At 42.5% G+C, this 22744-nt stretch overlaps 1 protein-coding gene across 1 annotated transcript in view; it reads right to left on the bottom strand.

Annotated features, from left to right (window-relative positions):
- The window catches only part of fer (fer (fps/fes related) tyrosine kinase), a 334586-nt gene that overhangs the window by 140228 nt on the left and 171614 nt on the right, over positions 1-22744 (bottom strand). The window contains exons 10-11 of the mRNA XM_085987508.1: positions 17266-17381; positions 8543-8637 (exon numbers count right to left, since the gene is read on the bottom strand). Of these exons, the coding sequence (XP_085843634.1) occupies positions 8543-8637; positions 17266-17381 (211 nt within the window). The remainder of the gene's footprint in view (positions 1-8542; positions 8638-17265; positions 17382-22744) is intronic.

Below are 22744 nucleotides of genomic sequence, written 5' to 3'. Positions count from 1 at the left end.
ACACTCACTCTTTTATGCACCTTATTCCTCTTTTCTATTCCTATATGCTGACAGAAGTTAGCCAATTTTATGGGTACCTTGGGAAATATTTTTCTCAAAATGCCTTTTTATGTTTGTTACATCTTTGGTACATAATACATTGTGCTGTATTTCTTGCCCATTGCAAGAAACTGAGGATTTTGCCAATTTTGCTTCCTGTGCATATTTTGTAGCAATATAATGAGCTTAGCACCAACTGTGAGGTATGACGGTGTGACAACCAGAAACAGGAGTCTGTAGAATAGTTAGTGTAGGGGGCATAGGAGGTCACTACTGTGTTACCAATTACCCTAGGCTGAGACAGTTCTGCACAAGATGTATTGTTGACAATTGAGCGGGAATAAAATTAATGGCTTAAAAGTTTCTCGAGAAGCAATTTCATTGGTTTTTGTTGGTGCCAAGATATTTTGCATATATGCTGGAAGAATTCTGCATTGATTGGAATAAATTTACATATAAGCCAATGAACTGCAAAGATATTTCCACACATGAAAGTGGGACGTCGAGTTGTTACACACGAATGGTGACAAATTTTGTTCTAGATGTAACAGTTTTGAAGTGAGAGAGATGGATAGATAGATTGATAGGATAAATAACATGCTCAGAATATTGGTTCCATCTTCAATGTAACATGGCGTGCATTATGCGCTGAAAATGACAATAGCTAAGTATAATCGGGTACAAGCAGGACTCATTTTGTTTACATAGGGAAGATCAATTTTAAACTACTAAAAATGTCATTAAAGCTTCTGTCAAAACTATGTGTGACAAAAATTAGGCTTTTGCCTTGAAGATTATTATTTATTGTTAGCCCTGTGTTTGTACTGTGGCCAAGGTCAGTTTGGCTATCTGTTTTCTGCAAGTTAAAGGGAATTTACATTACAATCTGGCTAATATTAGTGCCTTGGTGCAAAGCAGACATGTTGCTTTCTAGACGTATTTAGTATGCATGGTCTGATTGCTGCATTGTACATGGATTGGAACTCAAGATAGGTTGCTTGACTGGTTTGACAGTGTAACAGTCTGTGACTGGATCATATTGAAACAAAAGGTGGCTTTAATATACTATGGGGAGTGACTGCTAGCAGGGCACATCAGCCCTTCTGCGCATGCGCACCTGTGCGTGGGAGCCTGAAGACCGTTTTGAGATTGCGCACGCGTACTCTATCAGTCACGCATGCGGTTAGACTCCGGAGAGCCGCCTGAAGAGGAAACCAGATGTGGGGCCTGCCAAAGCACGTTGCCTTGCAGTCTGCCGGAGCTGGGAAGCCTTGCTGCCTGGAGCGTTTCTTTTGAGCTTGACAATACTGACATAACCCACAACAAAAAAATAGCAAAAAATGAAGAGCAGTGGAACAGTTTGTGAAGATTAAAAGGATAAGGATTATTTGATTAGAAAATAATGAGCGAGTTCTTCAACTAACTGATGAACTTCTAGATTATCATGTTACTTGTTACATAGTTATGTTGAGACAACATTGTACAAGTGTACTAACACTCAAATCAAGTGTAGCAGCACTACGATGCTGGGAAAGTAGTGCGCAGGCGCCGCACAGGGCACTTGGAAATATCACCCCGCACCATGCGGCAGGCAGCCATTACAACTCAAATAAAACAGTAGTTTATAATTACAAACTACCGAGTCCAGAGGCGTCTTTACAAAGCACTATGAGCGCTAGAAGACATAACATGGTGGCAGCGGTATAAGTGAGTAAAACTTACGCAAATAAAAACGATATCAGATTGAAGAAAGAAATTTTAAAGTAAACTCTACAGCGTTTTAACCGCGAATCGTACGGGCAGCTAAAATGGCGGCGTCCAATGCATTGACCGCGAATATGCTCCCCATCATTAACTGGGAAGCCAACGATATCGTGGAAGCTTTCCGGAAATTTAAGCAAAAATGCGAGCTTACATTTAAAAGTTTCCTGAAAGGCTCCTCCGAGGATAAAGTCAGCTATATTCTACTGTGGGCGGGAGAAAAAGGCTTAGATCTCTATAACAGCTGGAGTTTATCCGAAGAGGATAAAACGAACCCTACGGAGATTTATGAAAAGTTCAGTAACCATCTCGAGCCTAAATCAAACCACCGCATACACAGGTATAAATTCCAAAGCTTAAGACAGGAACCTGGTGAAACGGCTGACAATTTCCTGATGAGATTAAAAAACGAAGCCAGCAAATGCAAGTTTACGGAACTAGAAGAAAGGCTGGTAGACCAACTAATATGGGGATCAGCACATACAGAAGTGCAAAAAGAACTAATAGGAAAAGAAAAGCTCGGAATATATCAGAAGCCATAGATACAGCGAGGGCTCACGAAGCCACAAAACAACAGATGAAAACGCTGAATACTCATACGGCTGACAACTCCCGAACCGGATCACAGAGTAGATGCAGTGCGCGAAAAGCACAGCACACAAAAACAAGTATATGACAGCGGGAAGAATACGTGTAGAAAATGCGGAAGACAACATGACTACACAGACAGAAGAAAATGCCCAGTGTATGGAACAAGCTGCAACACGTGTGGTAAAGCAAACCACTGGCAAAAGATGTGCAGAGCTAAAAGAGAGGGGCTACACAGCAGAACCAACAAAAGAAAAACAAAATCCATACCATGGGTGAGCAAGATGACGAAGACTGCGGGTACGACAAAGCTCTGAACATTGAAACCATAAAGGTTCTCTTACACGAAACGTCCAGAGCGGAAAGCACCCCAAAGAAAGAATGGCACACTATCATCCAGATTAAAAAGAGGATCGAAGGACAGCCCACAACCGTCAATCTAAAAGTAAAGTTGGACACAGGAGCTCAGAGCAACATCCTTCCACTGAGGCTATACCAGAGGATCTTCCCCGAAAACTTGGGCGAAGATAGATAACCGAAAAGAGGATGTTTAAAAGCAAACAATGTCACGCTGACAGCGTATGGGGGGAGCGAGATCAGACAACTCGGAACAACCTATATAAAAGGAACACACAAAAGCAGAAACATCAACTGCATGTTCTATGTGACCGACTCCGAGGGACCGGCGATTCTGGGATTAAACAGCTGCGAGAAGCTGGGGTTAATCGCGGTAAACCACGAACTAACAAAAACATCACTGAAAGTCAACAGCAACACCCCACTGGAAAATCGTCCACAAATCATGGACACGAAACATTTGATGGACGTGTATCCAGAGTGTTTTGATGACACTGTAGGATGCTTCGGGGAGTTCAAGTACCATATAACAATAGATCCAGAGGTAAAACCCGTCATCCACGCTCCAAAAAAAATACCCATCGAGCTAAAAGAAAAATTATACACCAAACTAAAAGAAATGGAAGAGAAAGAAATAATCGCAAAGGTCACTGAACGCACAGACTGGGTAAACTAGATTGTGGTACGGGAAAAGCCGAACGGGCGGCTCAGAATCTGTCTGGACCCCAAAGACTTAAACCAGGCAATAAAGCGGGACCACTATCCCACACCAACATTAGAAGAAATCACACCTGCACTGGCAGGAGCCAAAGTCTCCTCCAAACTGGATGCCAGAAATGGCTACTGGAACGTAAAACTGGACGAAGAATCAACTAACCTGACGACTTTTAATACACCATTGGGGCGTTATAAATTCCTTCGGCTGCCATTCGGGTTGAAAGTCAGCCAAGACATCTTCCAACAAAAGATCGATGGAACATACAAAGGCTGTGAAGGAGCCATTGGAATCGCTGATGACATCCAAGTTTACGGCACAAATGAAAGAGACCACGACGTGCACTTGCACGAGGCCATAGAGTGCACCAGAACGGCTGGCATCAAGCTGAACGCCGAGAAGTGCATCGTTAAAAGTACAAAATGCCAATTTTTTGGCATGATCTACACACCGGAGGGTGTCAAGCCTTATCCTGAAAAGGTCGAGGCGACAGCAGAGATGAAACCTCCAAACAACAAGAAGGAGCTGAGAAGCTACCTCTGCTTGGTCCAGTATATGAGCTCTTTCACCCCGAACATGTCAGACTACACAGCGAACCTAAGAGAATTACTAAAAGACACCGAATACCAATGGTCAGAATCCCATGAGAGGAACTTCAAACAACAGAAGGAATTATTATGTAAAGAAACCAGCCTGTCTTATTACGATGGAAAAAAACCTGTCACCCTACAGGTAGATGACTCTACCAGGGGGCTAGGGGCAGCCCTCGTGCAGGAAGGAAAACCAATAGCTTTCGCATCGAAGGCATTGACATCAACAGAGACAAGATACGCAAACATCGAAAGAGAGCTATTGGCAGCAGTATACGGATGTGAAAAGTTCCACACCTACTTATACGGAAAAAAATTCGAGGTAGAGAGTGACCATCGTCCACTCGAACAAATTTACAAGAAAAACCTAAGCAAGGCCCCAGCAAGACTGCAAAGGTTACTGTTAAGACTCCAAAGTTACGACTTCGAATTAAAATACCGGCCAGGAAAAGAAATGGCACTGGCAGATGCATTGTCTCGATTGTCACCACACGAAAAACACGAGATGAAGGGCCTGACAGTAAAAATACACCACCTCGTAAATGTTACTCCCACAAAGCTTAGCCAAATTCAAGAGGAGACTGGTAAAGAGGAGTTGCTACTACTCATGCAACAGGTAATACAGGGGTGGCTGGAGAAGATCCAGCAGGTCCAAAACCAAATCCGACAGTACTGGACAATCAGAGACGACATCTCGGTGGAGGACGGTGTTCTCCTTGCTGGCTCAAGAATCATAATACCAAAAATGATGCAAACGGAACTTCTCCGCTTAATACACCAAGGCCATATGGGGATGGAGAAATGTAAACTAAGAGCCAGATCAGCTGTGTACTGGATAGGCATGTACAAAAGCATAGAACAAATGGTCTCCACATGCTGCATATGCCAGAAATACCGAAACACACAGCAGAAGGAGGAGATGATTCAAATGGAAGTACCCCCGAGACCATGGCACACGGTCGGAACAGATCTGTTCCTGTGCAACCAGGAGTGGTACATCATAGTAGCAGACTACTACTCAAAATTTCCTTTTGTCAGAAGGATAAACGACATGAGAGCCACAACAATCACAAAAATTGCGAAAAACTTATTCGCAGAACAGGGCATCCCAGAGAAGGTCATCTGCGACAATGGGACACAATTCACCTCCAGCGAATTCAGAGCACTGGCTGGAAAATACAGATTTAAAATAATTACCTCATCCCCACATTACCCAAGGGGACACGGATTTATTGAAAGACAGATCCAAACAGTCAAAAGAGCTCTCATTAAAAGCAAGGAGATGGGAGAAGACCAAGACCTCGCCCTTTTGGCAATCAGATCGACACCTTTGAGAGCAGACTCGAAATCACCAGCAGAACTACTAAACGGTAGAAAATACAAAACAACTCTACCAGCAAAGGTATATCCTCCCCAGGACCAAGAGGACGTTCGGCAGAAGCTGATGGAAACACAAGCTACGGGGAGCACACACTATAACAAGCATGCAAAACCACTACCGGAGCTGCTAAATGGGCAATCAGTGCATATACAAGATCCGCTGTTGAGAACATGGAGTCCAGCCAAGGTTATTGGAAAAGCTGATACTCCAAGATCTTACTTGGTAGAGACAGAACCTGGAAACCAATACAGGCGAAACAGGATCCATATCAGACCCTCACCTGAAGCTGTCAAACAGCGGACAACATTAACAGCAGTTACGGTACCAGACACGGAAAACAATATAATGCCAGAAACAAACACCTCAAATACAACAACAGCAAACATGCACTCTCCAGAGACAAACATGACAGCACTGGCAACAAGAAATGAACACACCAAAACACCGCAGAAAGGAATAGTTACAGCCAAGTCCACAAGATGGAGGAGTAACATACAACCACCTGAGCGGTATCGCAAATAATTATAAAGACAATTATAATTCGCACAGAACAGTGAAACAACATGGACAAATATCTGTATATAAATTGAGCAAAGAAAGCTCACGTTCTGTATTTTGTTAACGTTATTCAACTGGAAACATTGTAAAATAGAAAAATTGATGTAATTAGTTTTGTTGGGAAAGAGGGATGTTACATAGTTATGTTGGGACTACATTGTACAAGTGTACCAACACTCAAATCAAGTGTAGCAGCACTACAATGCTGGGAAAGTAGTGCGCAGGCGCCGCACAGGGCACTTGGAAATATCACCCCGCACCATGCGGCAGGCAGCCATTACAACTCAAATAAAACAGTAGTTTATAATTACAAACTACCGAGTCCAGAGGCGTCTTTACAAAGCACTACGAGCGCTAGAAGACATAACATCACTCATTACACATTTTCCTACAATTTGGCCATTTGGTAGTGTTATAATTACATTCAATTATACCAACTGCAGAACACCAGATAACAGAGGATCTTCACAAAGCTTACTACAGCTCTGCTTTATGCATTCTACATATCATCGTTGGGCTGCGATTATTTGCAAAACAAGTGGGTTGGGCCAGATTTCTGATTGGTCCCTTTAGAGGACAACACCAACAGTTTGTCTGGAATGTGTAATTTGATCCTGTCTGCTGTAGAGTAATTCAAGTGCTCTGCAATGTGTAATTTGATCCGGTCTTTATCGGGCGTGGACATGCATTTTCAAGGTTCAATGGATGCAGAACTAATTCGGGGAGAAGCACTTCTATTGTTTTGATGTGTACCATGGAGGATAACACAGTTTAGAACTTACTGTAAAATATACTGCTCATATAGTAAATAATAAGAGTAGCCCCAAACATGGATCCCTATAGAACACCATAGCTTTCCATTCTGAGAAAACTACTTTTATTCCTACCTTCAAATTCCTGCACTGCAACTTTATCTCTATCCGTAAGGCCACATTCCTCTTAATTCCATGGTCATAAATCTCTAAAGTGGTAGTTTATCAAACGCTTTTCACAATTTGTATAAACCAAATCCACTTCATTTGCCTTATTTATCCTCTCTGTAAGGTTGGTGAATCAAGATCTGCCTTTCAGAAATTCATGGTAACTGGCCCAATTAGCGGATATTTCTCTAAATGCTCAAAATATCATGATAAAACTGTAATAGCTTACCAATAACTGAAATTAAACTGACTGGCTTAAAATTTCCTGGCTTACCCTGTCTCCTTTTTTGAAGAGGGGTGTAACATTTGTGTTAAAAACAAAATCTTGGATGTATAGAGGTCAGTCAGCAATTGCAATCTGATGACAGGTGAACACCCAAACCAATCATAGACTATCTGTTCTCTTTGCAGATGCTGACTGACCTACTGTGTAATTCCAGTAAATTCTTGTTTTTATTTCTGATTTCCAACATTTGCAGTTTTTCCTTTTTATTTTAGTGTCACATTTTCCAACGTCCAGTCCTCTGGCACAGTTTTTCTTTCCACAGAATACTGTAAAACTATCGTCAGAGCTTCCACTATTTCTTCTCGGTCTTCCCTCAGGATCCTTGGATGTAATCGGTCAAGTCCTGGTGATTGTTTTCCTTAAGTTTGATTAATTTATTTTACTACCATTCTCTTTGAATAACTTCCAGTAACTGTTCTAAAAACACTGTTCTACAATTTCAGTATCTACCTCCATTGTGAAAATGAAAGCAAAGTGTTTATTTCTGCCATTCCCTAAATCTGAACTACAAGCTTGCCTTTTTCATCTTAGCAGCCCGACCCCAAGTTTGACAATTTTCTTACGATTAATGGGCCTATAGAAAAGCTTTTCATTACCCTTTACGTTTTATGGTAAATTTCTCTTACTTCCCTTTGCCTTTCTAATCTTCATTTCTGTAGCTTTCTTGTATATTTTTTATATATTTATCCTTGCTTTCTTTTTTGTTATCTGTTGTTAAGCACTAAATGCTTCTCTTTTTAGTTTCAAATTTGATCTAATTTCCCTGTTCATCCATGGTACAGCTGTGCTTTTCGAACATTATTGCACTATTACAGTACAATGCATAAAATGTAACCAAAAAACAATGAAATGACCAAATAACCTTATAGGTTGATTCCTCTTCGTAACCCTGAACTACAATGGCATTGAGAAATGTTGCGAAAAGAACTAAACGACAATGCAGTATTCCACCAACATAGCATATGCCAATGATATTGCCAATGTAAATAATGATAGAAAATGCACATATTCCAATAGTTAAAATTTGACTTATCAAAAAGATATGTAAATTCAATGTTTTGTCAATTCCATTTTGAACAGGCTTCAATTGATTTCACTGTATTCGCATAGTATATATTTTGCACAACTACCTAAAATGTAATAGGAGTCTTCACAGAAGGCAATGCATACATTTTAATGAATGGAAGCATTGCACATGGCAAAGACTGCATTTTTTTGGTGTTTAGTTAAACGTAAATCAGTTTTCTTGTGTTTGATGGATGGGAGGCATTTTAAATAAATTGCAATACGAACATTTTAGAGCTAAATGTGCATCAACAATGAAAGTGATACGCTTAAGCAAGTTACCTGGGATAAGCTCCATAACGATGTAAATAGGCTGCCTCTGGGTACAGACACCAATCAGTTTGACAATGTTTGGATGATCATACTGCTTGAGTATCCTGTTTAAAAGTGAAAGAAATTTATTCACGGAAAGCTTGTCAAAGAGGATTTACACGTTTCATAGTGCTTCACTACAAACTTGACAAACTCATGCCAGAATTTCTATCCAATTACAGTGAAGAGAAGATTGATATGCAAAAAAAAGTTTAAACCAAAAACAAGAGATAAAGGGGGTGAAATTCAGTTGGCAGTGCCACCCATTAGCGCCTTAAGAGGGCGCTAAGCGGGTGGCAAGTCAACTGGCGCCCGGGTACGGCACTGTCCACGCCTCCCGCTAAATTCCGCGGGACGCTAGTGGTGGCGCTAGCCGTTAGCGCTGCGCCGCTACCGAGGACGTCATCGGTGTGCGCAGCGCCCCGCTGACGCCCCGGCCGCGATATTTGGAAGCGCCCCCTGATTTACCGCTGGACGCTATGTCCAACCGGTTCAGGGGGGCCTACCTGCGGCCGGGGAGGCGCAAATTAAAGGAAGTGCAGGGCGGCCATTTTTGTTGTTGGCTGCCTGCCAGCACCTGCCTGCGCTCCCGTCCCTGGCCTCCTGAACCCCCCCCACCCCCGAAACAGAGTGCCGGCTGCGTTCCAAGAGCTCGGCACTTCTCCTCAGTGCCGGCCTCTTTTGCCTGCACTCGCGATCCTCGGGGGCCCAGTTGGGCCCCAGATCGCGCTGCACAAGGCCCCTCCCCTTTAAGAAGGGGAGGAAGGCCTGCAATACTGCAGCGCGACGTGCGGCGCTGCGGCACGTTGCACCACGATATTCAGTCGCAGTGCCCAAAGAGGGATGCGGGGCGCCTCCAGTAGCGCCGCGCTTCCTTTTGGGGCGCTACCACTCAATTTACGGCGGGCGGCCGCAAATGCTTCCGGGGCACTACTTTTAGCGCCCTGGCAAGGCTGGCACCCCAAACAGGGCTGTACTCAATTTCTCCCCAAAGTATTTTTTTTTTTAGAACAACCTGGCATGTCACTAATAAAAAGCACCAGTTTCACACTTCTGTGGTTAAGGTGGTGAGTCTCAAGGCTAACTTAGATATTCTAGATGTGACTTCTTTTCTAGTTCTCAATGGGTTCTCATATGCATCAAAACAGAATACCTACGTGAACATTCTGTTCATTTCTTTCCCAGGAGCATTCAATTTAATGATGGTTTTTAAAAGGTAATGTTGCATTTCAGTGTTTTCGACCATTTAAGGATTCTGCTTTGATTCATGTTGCAGTGTTACATTCAAGTTAATGTGAGGCCACAAAGGTTTAAAATTCAGCTTCCAGCCAGAGCTGGAAGTGGGAGGCGATGTGTAGTCAAGTCAAGAAGACCAGCTGTCCAAATGTTGCCCGTCTTCCGACAGAACAATGGAAGATCTTTCCTGTGAACCATCTAGGCTCACTGTATTGGGATAATTCCTAAAACCGCATGAATTAAATTCAACTAATTCCAAAGAAATTGGTTCGTGCCCGATTTGGGACAAGCTGGGGGGGGCGAGCGGTGACCAGAAGCAGCCCGCGTGTTTAATGTGGATATTATACAATATCCACATGCTGCAGTCAGTGGCTAACAAATTTTCAAAGTGGGCCTGAAACAGACGTTAGATCCCCTATTTATATATGCAAAGGGCCTAATACCCGTTTTAGGCATGGGGCCCAGTCGCCAACGCAGGAGCCTTTATCAATATGGTGAGTGGTGCATTTCCAGCACAGAATAGCTGTGTGCGCACGCCGCCTGCCATATTGGACTCGGTTTCTGTCTGTGAAATGGGCGTGACACCAATGAATTTCTAGGCCAAGGAGTCCTCATCCAGGAGAGAAGCTGCAGGTTTAATTGGTAGTTCTCCTAGTGAACCCCTATATAGGGAAGGAGTCAGAGGTTAAACTACAAAACTTCCTGTTCAGGGACAGGAAAAAGAAACCTGTTCGAGGTCAGCTGGTAAGTTTTGCTGAGAAGGTAGAGTGAAGCCTTAACACAGCTGGCCAGGTCTACAGAAAGCCTCTCTCTTTTTTCTAAGAGGCATTTAAAATAAGAGAGTGGTCTGCATAGACTGGTCTTAAATGGAGTGCGCTTAAACAGAGTGTTAAATTTGGGAATTTGGAGAGAGTGGAAGTACTGGGTGAGTACTAGCTGTAAAAAGTAAAATTTAGTTTAATATTTTGAATTTAACTTAGAATTTTAAAGACTAAAACAAAAATAAAGTATGGTTAACAGAAACTGTCTGTCAATTAGCTACGTGTTTGTCGGAATAGTTGCTCATTACTGTGAGCAGAAAGCGGAGTCAGCACTTGTAGCTTGGGTGTGGTGCAAAGGTGCACAAAAGTAAACCATATCTGCTGACGTATAGAGTGGTCTTAAATGGAGTGCACTTAAACAGAGTGTTAAAATTGGGAATTTGGAACAGAGGGGGAAGGAGGTGCTGCTTTTTGCCTCCAATACTTGCAGTGGTTTGTGTTACAGGTAAATATTTAACTTAAACTAGATCAAGTAATTAGTTCAAAAACGAAACTATAAGCCAAGTTAATTACAGGAAACTTTCGATTAACCGGCCACGAAATAACCGGAACGCTCTATCCACCGGCAAAATTCAGGAGTCGGTTCAGATAACTTTTTTTTACTTTTAGTTACTTTTTTTTACTCCATTTGTGGCTGCGCAAGGGTGTAGCTGAAGCTGTTGCTAAGCTACAGAGACGCTTGCAACTTGTGCCGATTGTTTTGAAGCTGTTGCAACAGGGTTTGTTGCTTTATACGGAGCTCTGAGCTCCGTATCTTTTACTATAGCATTCGGTTATCCGGCATTGTTGATGGACCGGCAACATGTCGGTCCCGTCCGTGCCGGATACCAGAAAGTTTCCTGTAAATACTAAAGCTTTAATTAATTAATTAAATAAAACAAGGTTATATAGGGGTGGCAGTGCAGGTGGTGTGCCACAACTGCAGCATGTGGGAGTTTATGGAGAGCATCACAATCCCAGACGACCACGTCTGCAGTAAGTGTCTGTGTCTCGAGGAAATTCAACTCAGAGTCGTTCAGCTGGAGCCTGAAGTGCTGACATTGTGGGGCATCAGGGAGGGAGAAAGTTACCTGGACACTTTGATCCAGGAGGCAGTGACGCCCCTTAGGTTAGGTAGTGGTACTGGTCTGATTAGTGGTCAGGGACAGGAGGGTGTGACTGCAACTCAGGTAGGTAAGGGGAACCGAGGAGCATTGCTGGAGGAACCTCAGCCTTTGCCCTTGTCTAACAGGTCCGAGGTTCTTGCAGCCTGTGTGGATGAGGGCAAAGTCAGCAGGGTGGATGAGCAAACTGACCACGGCACCGTTGTACAGGAGGCCATGCAAGTGGGGGGAGTGAAAACGAATGCTGTAATGGTAGGAGACAGCATAGTCAGGAGGATAGATACTATTCTCTGCAGCCTTGACCGGGAGTTCTGAAGTAAAAACAGAAAAAGCTGGAAATACTCAGCAGGTCAGGCAGCATCTGTGCAAAGAAAAACAGAGTTAATGTTTCAGGTCAATGACCTTTCGTCAGAACTCAGAACTTTGGGAGTTCCAAAGGTTGTGTTGCCTTCCCAGTGCCAGGGTTAGAGATAGCTCCTCGTGGTTAGAGAAGAAATTGGAGGGGAAAGGGGAAAATCCAGTTGTCGTGGTCCACGTAGGAACCAATGACATAGGCAGAACTAGGAATGAGGTTCTGCTGAGTGTGTTTTCGGAACTGGGATCCAAATTAAAATGCAGAACCTCAAAAGTAATAATTTCTGTATTGTTACCGGAGCCACGTGCAAATTGGCATATGGACAATCAGATCAGAGAGTTAAATGCATAGCTCAAAGAGTGATGTGGGAGGAAGGGGTTTCGATTAATGGGGCACTAGCACCAGTACTGGGGAAAGAGGTTACTGCTGTGTTGGGACGGGTTACATTTAAACCAGGCTGGGACCAGTGCCCTGGCAAATCGAATAACCAGGGCTGTAGACAGGGCTTTAAACTAAAAAGGTTGGGGGAGGGGGAGGGGTCAGGTGAGGGGAAATTTAGAAATCTAAAGAGATAAGTCAAGGCAATGGAGCAGTGTAGCGATTTGCGTAAAGATAAGCAGAGTGTGACCGGAAGGGACAGCGAGTTTAATGGTAATGGTGCATCAGCAAATAAGGTGTAAGCAGGGAATAATGGTTAAAAAGTTAAAATTAAAGGCTCTTTATCTGAATGCATGAAGCATTCGTAACAAGACAGACAAATTAGTGGCACAAATAGAGATAAACGTGTTTGATCTAATAGCCATTACAGAGACATGGTTGCAAGGTGACCAAGAACTAAATATTCCAGGGTATTTGACATTTCAGGCAGAATGGAAAGTGGGGAGGCGGGGGGGGGGGGTGGTTTAGCCCTGATATTAAAGGAAGACAAAGACAGTAGTGAGAAACAATCTTGGCTTAGAAGATCAGAAGTAGAATCAGTATGGGTGGTGATAAGAAAAGTGGTAGAAAATATCGGTTGGAGTAGTTTATGGGCTCCTAACAGTAGCTATACCACTGGACAGAGTATTCATCAAGAAATAATAGGAGCTTGTAACAAAGGTAATGCAGTAACCGTGGGGGATTTTAATTTTCATAGACTGGGCAAATCAAATTGGCAAAGGTAGTCTGGAGAACGAGTTCATAGGATGTATTCGAGACAGTTTCCTAGAACAATACATCGTGGAATCAACCAGGGAACAGGCTACTTTAGATTTGTCTGGTGTAATGAGACAGGAAAATTAGTAATCTCATAGTAAAGGATCATCTGGAGAAGAGTGATCATAACATGATTGAATTTCACATTGAGTTTGAGAGTGACGTACTCAAGTACAAAACTAGAGTCTTAAACTTAAATAAGGTTAATTACATAGGTGTGAGGGACGAGTTGGCTAAGGTAGATTGGAAAATTAGATTAAAAGGTATTACGGCAGATAAGCAGTGACAAACTTTTAAAGAAATATTCCAAAATTCTCAACGAATATACATTCCATTGAGAAATAAAAGCTCCACGGGAAAAGTGATCCATCTGTGGCTAACTAAAGAAGTTAAGGATAGCAGTAGATTGAAAGAGGCTTATAATGTTGCGAAGAATAGTAGTAAGCCTGAGGTTTGGAAGAGCTTCAGAAACCAGCAAAGGATGATCAAAAAATTGATAAAGGGAGAAAATAGAGTAAACTAGCAGAAAATATAAAAACAGATTGTAAGGGCTTTTATAAGTATGCAAAAAGGAAGAGAGTAGCAAAAGTGTTGGCCCTTTAGAGGTGGAGACAGGAGAAATTATAATGTGAAACAAGGAAATGGCAGAGACTTAACAAATATTGGGGCAGTAATTCCTCCCCAAACGTGTGAGTACGGAAGGGGTACTCACGCGTCTGGCCGGAGGAAATGCCGGTTTTCAGCATGCACAGCGCATGCGCTGAAAACCGGCATTTCCTCTCCTCTAACCCAAGAGGTGAAGAGGCTAGCGCGTGCGCTGTAGGGGGCAGCGCGTGCGTCTTGGATTTCCTCTGTTTTGGGAGATTTGTGCATGTCTAAAGGCCTCCGGTCTTTACGCTTGTAAAAAGCACACGTAAGTATTTATTTTTACAGGTAAGTGGTGTTTTAGTGTAATTTAGATTTTTTTTTTCCACAGGTTTATTATTTTAAAGAATCTACAATAAGGTAAGTTTAGTTTTAGACCCTTTTTATTAAAAATTTATTTTTTTCAAAAAAAAAAATTGTTTAAATTATTTTTTTTAACTTATTTATACTTAATTTAATGATTGGGATGTTTTTTAAATTTTTCTTTAAAGTTTAAATAGTGTTTTGGGCCCCCGTAGTTTTCATGAGTTTGACAGTTCTTACTCTCAAACTCATGAATGACCCATCCCCTCCCCTGATTGGCTACACAGTGCTCACCTGATCCCAGCCGGCACATCGCACTAACTACGCCGCTGGATCAGGTAAGCACTGCGCGCTGACATCTGAACCGGGCCTGTCACAGGAAATGCAAGCAGGCCCGGGCTTCAGATGTCAGCGCGCAGGGTGAGTGCAGATCGGGGGCTTGCACGCGCGGCAAGCCCCCGACACCAAGTTCTGGGCCATTTTGTATCTGTCCTCATAGTGGAAGACACAAAAAGCATACCAAAAATAGCAGGAATCAAGGGGCTAATGAGACTGAAGAACTTGAAGTAATTAAAATCAGCAGAGAAAAAGTACTTGAGAAATTAATGGGACTAAAAGCCGACAAATCCCCGGGACTTGATGGCCTAAATCCTCGGGTTCTAAAAGAGGTGGCTGCAGAGATAGTGGATGCATTGGTTGTGATCTTCTAAAATTCCCTAGATTCTAGATCCAATCCCAGTGGATTGGAAGGTAACAAATGTTACCCCGCTATTCAAGAAAGGAGGGAGAGAAAAAAGGGAACTACAGGCCAGTCAGCCTGATATCACGTCATCGGGAAATGCTGGAATCCATTATTAAGGGAGTGGTAACAGGGCACTTGGAAAATCATAATATGTTTAGGCAGAGTTAACATGGTTTTATGAAAGGGAAATCATGTTTAATAAATTTATTAGAGATTTTTGAGGATGTAACTAGCAGGGTAGATAAAGGGGAACCAGTGGATGTAGTACAATTGGATTTCTAAAAGGCATTTAATAAGGTGCCACATAAAAGCTTGCAGCGCAAGATAAGGGTTCATGGGGTTAGGGGTAATTTATTAGCATGGATAGACGATTTGCTAACCGATAGAAAAGCGAGAGTAGGGATAAACGGGTAATTTTCAGGTTGGCAGGCTGTAACTGGTGGGGTGCCACAAGGATCAGTGCTTGGGCCTCAGCTATTTACAATCTATATTCATGACTTAGATGAAGGGACAGAGTGTAATGTATCCAAGTTTGTTGATGATACAAAGCTAGGTGGGAAAGTAAGCTGTGAGGAGGACACAAAGGGCCTGCAAAGGGATATAGACAGGTTAAGTGAGTGGGCAATAAGGTGGCAGATGGAGTATAATGTGGGGAAATGTGAGGTTATTATTCATTTTGGTAGGAAGAATAGAAAAACAGAATATTTTTTAAATGGTGAGAAATTATTAAATGTTGATATTCAGAGAGCTTTAGTGTCCTCATACAGGAAACATAGAGAGTTAGCATGCAGTTACAGCAAGCAATTAGGAAGGCAAATGTCATGTTGGCCTTTATTGCAAAGGGGTTGGAGTACAAGAGTAAGGAAGCCTTGCTACAATTGTAGAGGGCTTTGGTGAGACCTCACCTGGAGTACTGTGCAGGTTTGGTCTCCTTATCTGAAGGAGGATATACTTGCCTTCGAGGTGGTGCAACAAAGATTCACTGGATTGATTCCTGGATGAGAGTTTTCTATGAGGAGAGATTGAGTAGATTGGGCCTATACTCTCTGGAGTTTAGAAGAATGAGAGGTGATCTCATTAAAACATACAAGATTCTGAGGGGGATTGACACGGTAGATACTGAGAGGTTGTTTTCCCCTGGCTGGAGAGTCTAGAACTGGGGGCATAGACTCAGGATAAAGGGTTGGCCATTTAAGACTGAGATGAGGAGAAATTTCATCACTCAGAGGGTTGTGAATCATTGGAATTCTCTGCCCCAGAGGGCTGTGGATGCTGAGTCTTTTGAGTATATTCAAAGCTGAGATGGATAGATTTTTGGACTTGTCGGGGAATCAAGGGATATGGGAATCGGGCGAGAAAGTGGAGTTGAGGTCGAAGATCAGCCATGATCTTATTGAATGGCAGAGCAGGTTCGAGGGGCCGTATGGCCTACTCCTAATTCTTACGTTCAGTGACAGGGTTGACCAAAATAAAGTGTTACTTAGCCAACTACCAGAGTCAGTGTGAAGTGATTTATTATTCTCTTCATTACAAGAAGGGACTGTAGTTAATTTGAAGTAAGGTGAGACTTTCTACAACTGCGTCTTTACTTACTGACTGTAAAATATAGCAGCTAAACAATTTATATCTGGCCACATTTCACTTAAGTACTAATCACTCTGCCTTTCTGCTTTGCTTGAGTGGTGCACATGAGGACACGGAAGGAGGATTATAATATCCAGTCCAAGTGGGTCTCATTCGTACACCCAGGGTCTCATCTGGATAATGGTGAAAGTAAACCTCTGATCATAAGCAATGCGGAATCACATTATGAGAGAGACCAGTTATGCTTAACCTGAGAGAGTATCTAGGGCAGATCTGAAATTTGTAATATTATGCTCTTGGTCCACTGTAGCAGTAACGATGATGACCAACAGATATATTATCTAGTTGTAAACGTGAACCAAAAACCAACACCACATTGATTTTGACCCATAAACACAGGAGTAATCTCATATTAGAAGCCCTGGTCGAAGTATATGTGCCATTCACCCAACCATCTCTGTTACAGGCTATGATTTGGAAGTGAAACATGACGCAAAAGGAGAGGGGAAAAGGAAGCAAGAATAATCTTTTTTCTCTTCCATACACAACCTGTAGCTTGTAAAGAAATTTACATTATCTTGCTTCAGTATAACTTTTGATGATAGGTTCACTCAGACTCAAGTTTGTCAGCATGAATGAAATGAGAAAATCGCTTCCATAAATGTAAATACAATTCCCTTTTGTGTGCACTTTCAGTACATAAAACCTACCTTGCTTCTGATAAGAACTTAATTTTCAGCTCCTGTGGCAAATCTTCTTTGCATGTTTTTACAGCGACTGGAGTTTTATCTTTTAAGGTTCCCTTGAAAACTTCTCCAAAATTCCCCTGAAAAGTATAACATCTAATTAGTCATAAACAGACATCTATTAGATTAAATCATCATGGTAATGCAAACACAGGGATACATTTTCTAACTGTCACTTTCCCTGTATGAATGGATACTAACTTCCTCTGTGTGCTTTAATATCCATGTTTAAAACACTCAGAGGAATTCTATACAAGCGTGTTAAGTATTCAAGTTTCCAACAGTACCAGTTGGAAAATATATCCCCCAGAATTCAAAAACAGAAAGATTCCTGTTGCTGAAATATATTTTTGATGATATTAACTTTTGAGTAGTGGTACATTGTAAATTAAAGTATTATTCAATAAGGTTACATCATTAATCTAAACAGAGAAGTTAAAAATGTAACAAGAAGTTATTTTTGATAATCTGGAAATTATAGGTGAGATTTTCCTGGGTCTGCACCCAGGTGCACTGAATATTGGGTAAGAGCACATGCCTGTAAGGAAGACTGTTTTCCTTCCAAACAGATGGGTTCCTTTACAGGCGTGAACTCTGACCTACCCAATTTTCCAATATTCGCTGTGCCTCAGTAGAGGGGGAAAAAAGACAGACGAATAAATATTCTAAGCAACCTGAACTTCAGGAATTACTTTTGACAGGAAATAAGGAGGTTGACAACCTTTTTTGCTAATATAAAACCTTTTATGAAGCTACCTATTACTTCTATGTGCCAGTCACTCAACCTTCTTAGCAGAAATGACAGACATTAAGAAAAAGGGCAAGGTGAATCTAAAAGTAATCTTCCACAAACTAGACAAAAAATAGCAAGTAGGGAATGAAAAAATACTTTTTAGTCAGTCGAATCTAGTCCTTCCCCTTTCGATGTACAATCTTCACTGTAGCTAATTTAATCCCTTGAGAATGGAAACCAAGTAATACTTCCATTATTACAGGGATTAAAAGTCAGAAAAGAGACACAAACAACAGGCTCCAAACTAATGGGACAGTACTCTAGATTGATTCCTGGGATGAGAGGGTTGTCCTATGAGGAGAGATTGAGTAGATTAGGCCTATATTCTCTGGAGTTTAGAAGAATGAGAGGTGATCTCATTGAAACACAAGATTCTGAGGGGGATTGACAGAGTAGATGCCGAGAGGATGTTTCCCCTGGCTGGAGAGTCTAGAACTAGGGGGCTTAGTCTCAGGATAAGGGGTCAGCCATTTAGGATTGAGATGAGGAGGAATTTCTTCACTCAGAGGGTTGTGAATCTCTGGAATTCTCTTCCTCAAAGGGCTGTGGATGTTGAATCGTTGGGTACATTCAAGGCTGAGACAGATAGATTTTGGGACTCTAGGGGCATCAAGGGATATGGAGATCAGGGAGGAAAGTGGAGTTGAAGTCGAAGATCTTTTTGAACGGCGGAGCAGGCTCAAAGGGCCGTATGGGCTATTCCTGCTCCTAGTTCTTATGTTGTTATGTCCTGCACCATATGACCTGGGGTCCAAATACTAGTAAAGAAGGTTGGCATTTGAACATTCATTTATAAAACAGAATGTCTTCTGGAACCTTGAAGCTGAGGAATATCTAATCAAGCACTTTCTGATGGAGAATCAGTATTGTACTTGCTTGAGTTGTTTTAAACCGGACATCTCATTGAAAGCACAATTAAAGCGAGAACCACGTTACATTTTGCTGGCAACTGATGTACTGTATCACTATTTGGCTATTGGTATGAGCCAGAACCAGTTGCCACTGCTCCAAAGTGAAGAAATGCATTATAAATAACAGTCTCTGATTTTTTTTAAATTCATTCACAGGATGTAGATGTCAGCGGCAAGGCCAGCATTTATTGCCCATCCCTAATTGCCCTCGAGAAGGTGGTGGTGAGCCACTTTCTTGAATACAACCGAGTGGCTTGCTAGGTCATTTCAAAGGGCAGTTAAGAGTCAACCACATTGCTGTGGATCTGGAGTCACATGTAGGCCAGACCGGGTAAAGACGGCAGATTTCCTTCCCTAAAGGACATTAGTGAACCAGATAAGTTTTTACGACAATCCAGTAGTTTCATGGTCACCATTACTGATACTAGCTTTTTATTCCAGATTTATTTAATTAATTGAATTTAAATTCTCCATTTGAATTTGAACTCATGTCTCCAGATCATTAGTCCAAGCCTCTGGACTATTAGTCCAACATAACCACTATGCTACCGTATCCCTACACTGCTTGTCCGACATCCAGTATCGGACGCACAGAAATTTTCTCCAACTAAATATTGGGAAGACTGAAGCCACTGCCTTTAGTCCACGCCACAAACTCCGTTCCCTGACCACCGTTTTTATCCCTCCCCATGGCAACTGTCTGATGCCGAGCCAGACCGTTCGCAACCTTGGTGTTGTGTTTGACTCAGATAAGCTTCCGAGCACATATCTAACTAAGACTGCCTATTTCCACCTCCGTAACATCGCCCGACTCCTACCCTGCCTTAGCTCATCTGCTGCTGAAATTCTCATTCATACCTTTGTTATCTCTAGACTTGACTATTCCAATGCTCGACTGGCCGGCCTCCCATCTTCCACCCTACATAAACTTCTGCTCATCCAAAACTCTGCTGCCCATATCTTAACTTGCACCAAGTCCTATTCACCAACACTTGTCCTCGCTGACCGACACTGGCTCCTGATCAGACAACGCCTTAATTTTAAAATCCGCATTCTTGTTTACAAATCTTTCCATGGCCTCGCCCCTCCTTCTCTATCTCTGTAACCTCTTCCAGCCCTACAAGCCTTCAAAATCTTTGTGCTCCTCCAATTTTGGCATCTTGCGCATCCCTAATTTTAATCCCCAAATTTCAGTCGTGCTTTCAGCTGCCTTGGACCTAAGCTCTGGAATTCCCTCCCTAGACCTCTCTCACCTTCTTTAAGACGCTCCTTAAAACCTACCTCTTTGACCAACCTTTTGGTCATCTGTCCTTGTATCTCCTTATGTGGCTTGGTGTCAACAAATTCTATTGGTAACACCCTTGTTAAGCGCCTTGGAACGTTTTGCTATGTTAAAGGCGCTATATAAATGCAAGTTGTTGGTGCTCTAAATTGCATACCATTCAAAGTATTTCCAGAGGCTTGGCCCCAACAATGATTTACATTATAGCAGGAGATTTAGCTACAATATTTTCATAAAAAGTCATTCATTAAAATGATTCCTGCCATCAGATTCAAAATGTTCATGTGTGGATTTTCTGAACTCAACATGGGGAGGCATGCAGCTGAATCATGGACATTGGAGGGGAAACCAGTTATATGCAGGAGTCTTGTTGCTCTAAACTACTGAGTTGTGATCAAACATTGATTGGAGTTGGAACCAGGCTGAATCATAGGAAGAACCAGGAACATTGTTGGGGGTATGTGCGAGTTTATGCTTTTTATCCACTTTTAATTTCAGGAGAAAAAGAGTATGCTCTGTTCGTAGTTGCTAAAAATGGAAGCATACGCTTCTCTTCTTAGTGCTACTCCCCGAATGCTGCTGCTACTAATAGACTTGCCTCTCTTCCACTTCTCCACGTTTGTTGCTGGTGAAAAGGATCCCCAAATACATTATGCAGATACAGGCATCCCTTCCACTTGCAACAACACTGGGGAGCAACGCAGTGGCAAGAGGCCAGTTTGTTAGCAACAACAGCACTTGGAGATCAGCACTGAGGCAAGAGAGACCAGTTCCCATCCACAGTGACACCAGTGAGGTAGAAATTGTCCAGAGGGGAGAGGACGAGCAAAGAGGGTGCAGAATGTGGGGGCGGCTGGCAAACCCACCCCTATCCCGCCTCTGTGTCCTTTTGCCAGGAGGCAGGAAGCCGTCCTGCCCCGGGTCCCGTCTCCTCAAGGCGGGAAAGGGATTAAATCCTATTAACTGCTTGTTAACAGGTAGTTAACAGGCAGGAAATACGATTATCCCTATTTTTAGCTCAGAAGTGCAGGCTTCCCGACCTCGGAGAACTCTGCCAGGGTGTAGGAGACGAGAAGGAGGTCTGCGGGGGTTGGAGGGGTCTGAAAGTGAGATGCAGAGGTGAGTGATGGGTGCAAGTGTGGAGTGGTAAGTATGTAAGGTGAGTGTTAAGTGTTATAAAATGTTCACTTACCTTTGTTTCTGCCTACAGCCTTCGGTCGCTGTGGATCCGGAGTCCCGACATCTTCATTGTAGATTTCACAGACTGGCTGTTGGATCCTCCAAACCAACAGCCAGGTGATCTCTGCAAAGTTGAAAGATTTGATGAATCCTGAACACAAGGACTCATCAAACTAGACAGAATATCAGTGTTTGACAGCTTCACAGAGCTGTCAAACACTGACATTTCTTCTTTCAAAAAATCTTGACAGATGGCACGCCATATGTTGACGTGCTCGGTCAGTGACTTCCGCATAATTGGTCTGCTGAGCCCGCTGGTTAATCAGGGGAAAATCCCGCTGGTTGGCCAGAAGCTGATGGAGGTGGGATTGAAAGCCGGCAAGCAGCAGTCCCGCCTCCAAAAGCTTTCCCATTGACAAAATCCAGCCCATTGTCTCTGAACTGAAGCAGGGAGGATATGGGGGCACAAAAGTGACTGTTGAGGTAACTTTTGGGGAAGTGATGTTCTGGTTGGCCCGTTCAAAATACAAATGTCACTCTATTTCTCCTTTTTTATTTGCCCAAACATCTACCAATTGTGAAGTATAAAGTGTAAAATTAATGAAATTTATTAAAATGAATGTAAAAATCAAAATTATTCCAGAGGAGGTTGCTCCTGGACCTCCTAAAAGTGGATCACCAATTTTGCAGCTCCAACATTTACATTTACCTCTTCAAGCTTTCAACCAGTTATGTTTTCTTCAAAGCAACTGAAGGAATGTTGGATACATCTACAGCTCATGTTACAAAGCATGTAACTACCGTCACATGTTGGAGACTTGGAATCAGGGTCATGCTCGAGTTGTCAACTTTTTGGGAACTGTGTAAGTTTTTTTTGAAGCTGCTGGTCACGTTTTGCTAGTTTTCTAGATTGGCATGTATGCTTCTTAAAGTTGCCCACTTTGAAACTGGTATAAACAGGGAGGAGCTCTTGTTCTGACACCAATATGCAGCAGCTTTGTGGCCATTCAGTTGGTGGCACTGCACTTGAGTTGATCCTGCAGACTAACTGTTTTGGGCTAAGTTCACGACTTTGCAAGCAAGTATTTCTATCCGGCTAGTAAGCGGTGCAGCATTTGGTGCATTTTACAGTATACCCACTTCTATAATTGCCACTGAAAAATGTAAAATATTCTACGACAAAATGCTGTTAAATGCATCAAAGTGTCAGAAATGAAACTTTCTTGGTGAGGATGCCCCCAGATCCCCTTCAGTGAACAGTATGCCCACTTCACCACT

This window comes from Somniosus microcephalus, chromosome 1 (assembly GCF_052327205.1).
Source record: "Somniosus microcephalus isolate GS21.2 chromosome 1, FLI_Smic_1.0, whole genome shotgun sequence".
Lineage (NCBI taxonomy): Eukaryota > Metazoa > Chordata > Chondrichthyes > Squaliformes > Somniosidae > Somniosus > Somniosus microcephalus.
Note: the sequence above shows the minus strand (reverse complement) of the source record. Positions and strands in the feature narration are given on the sequence as shown.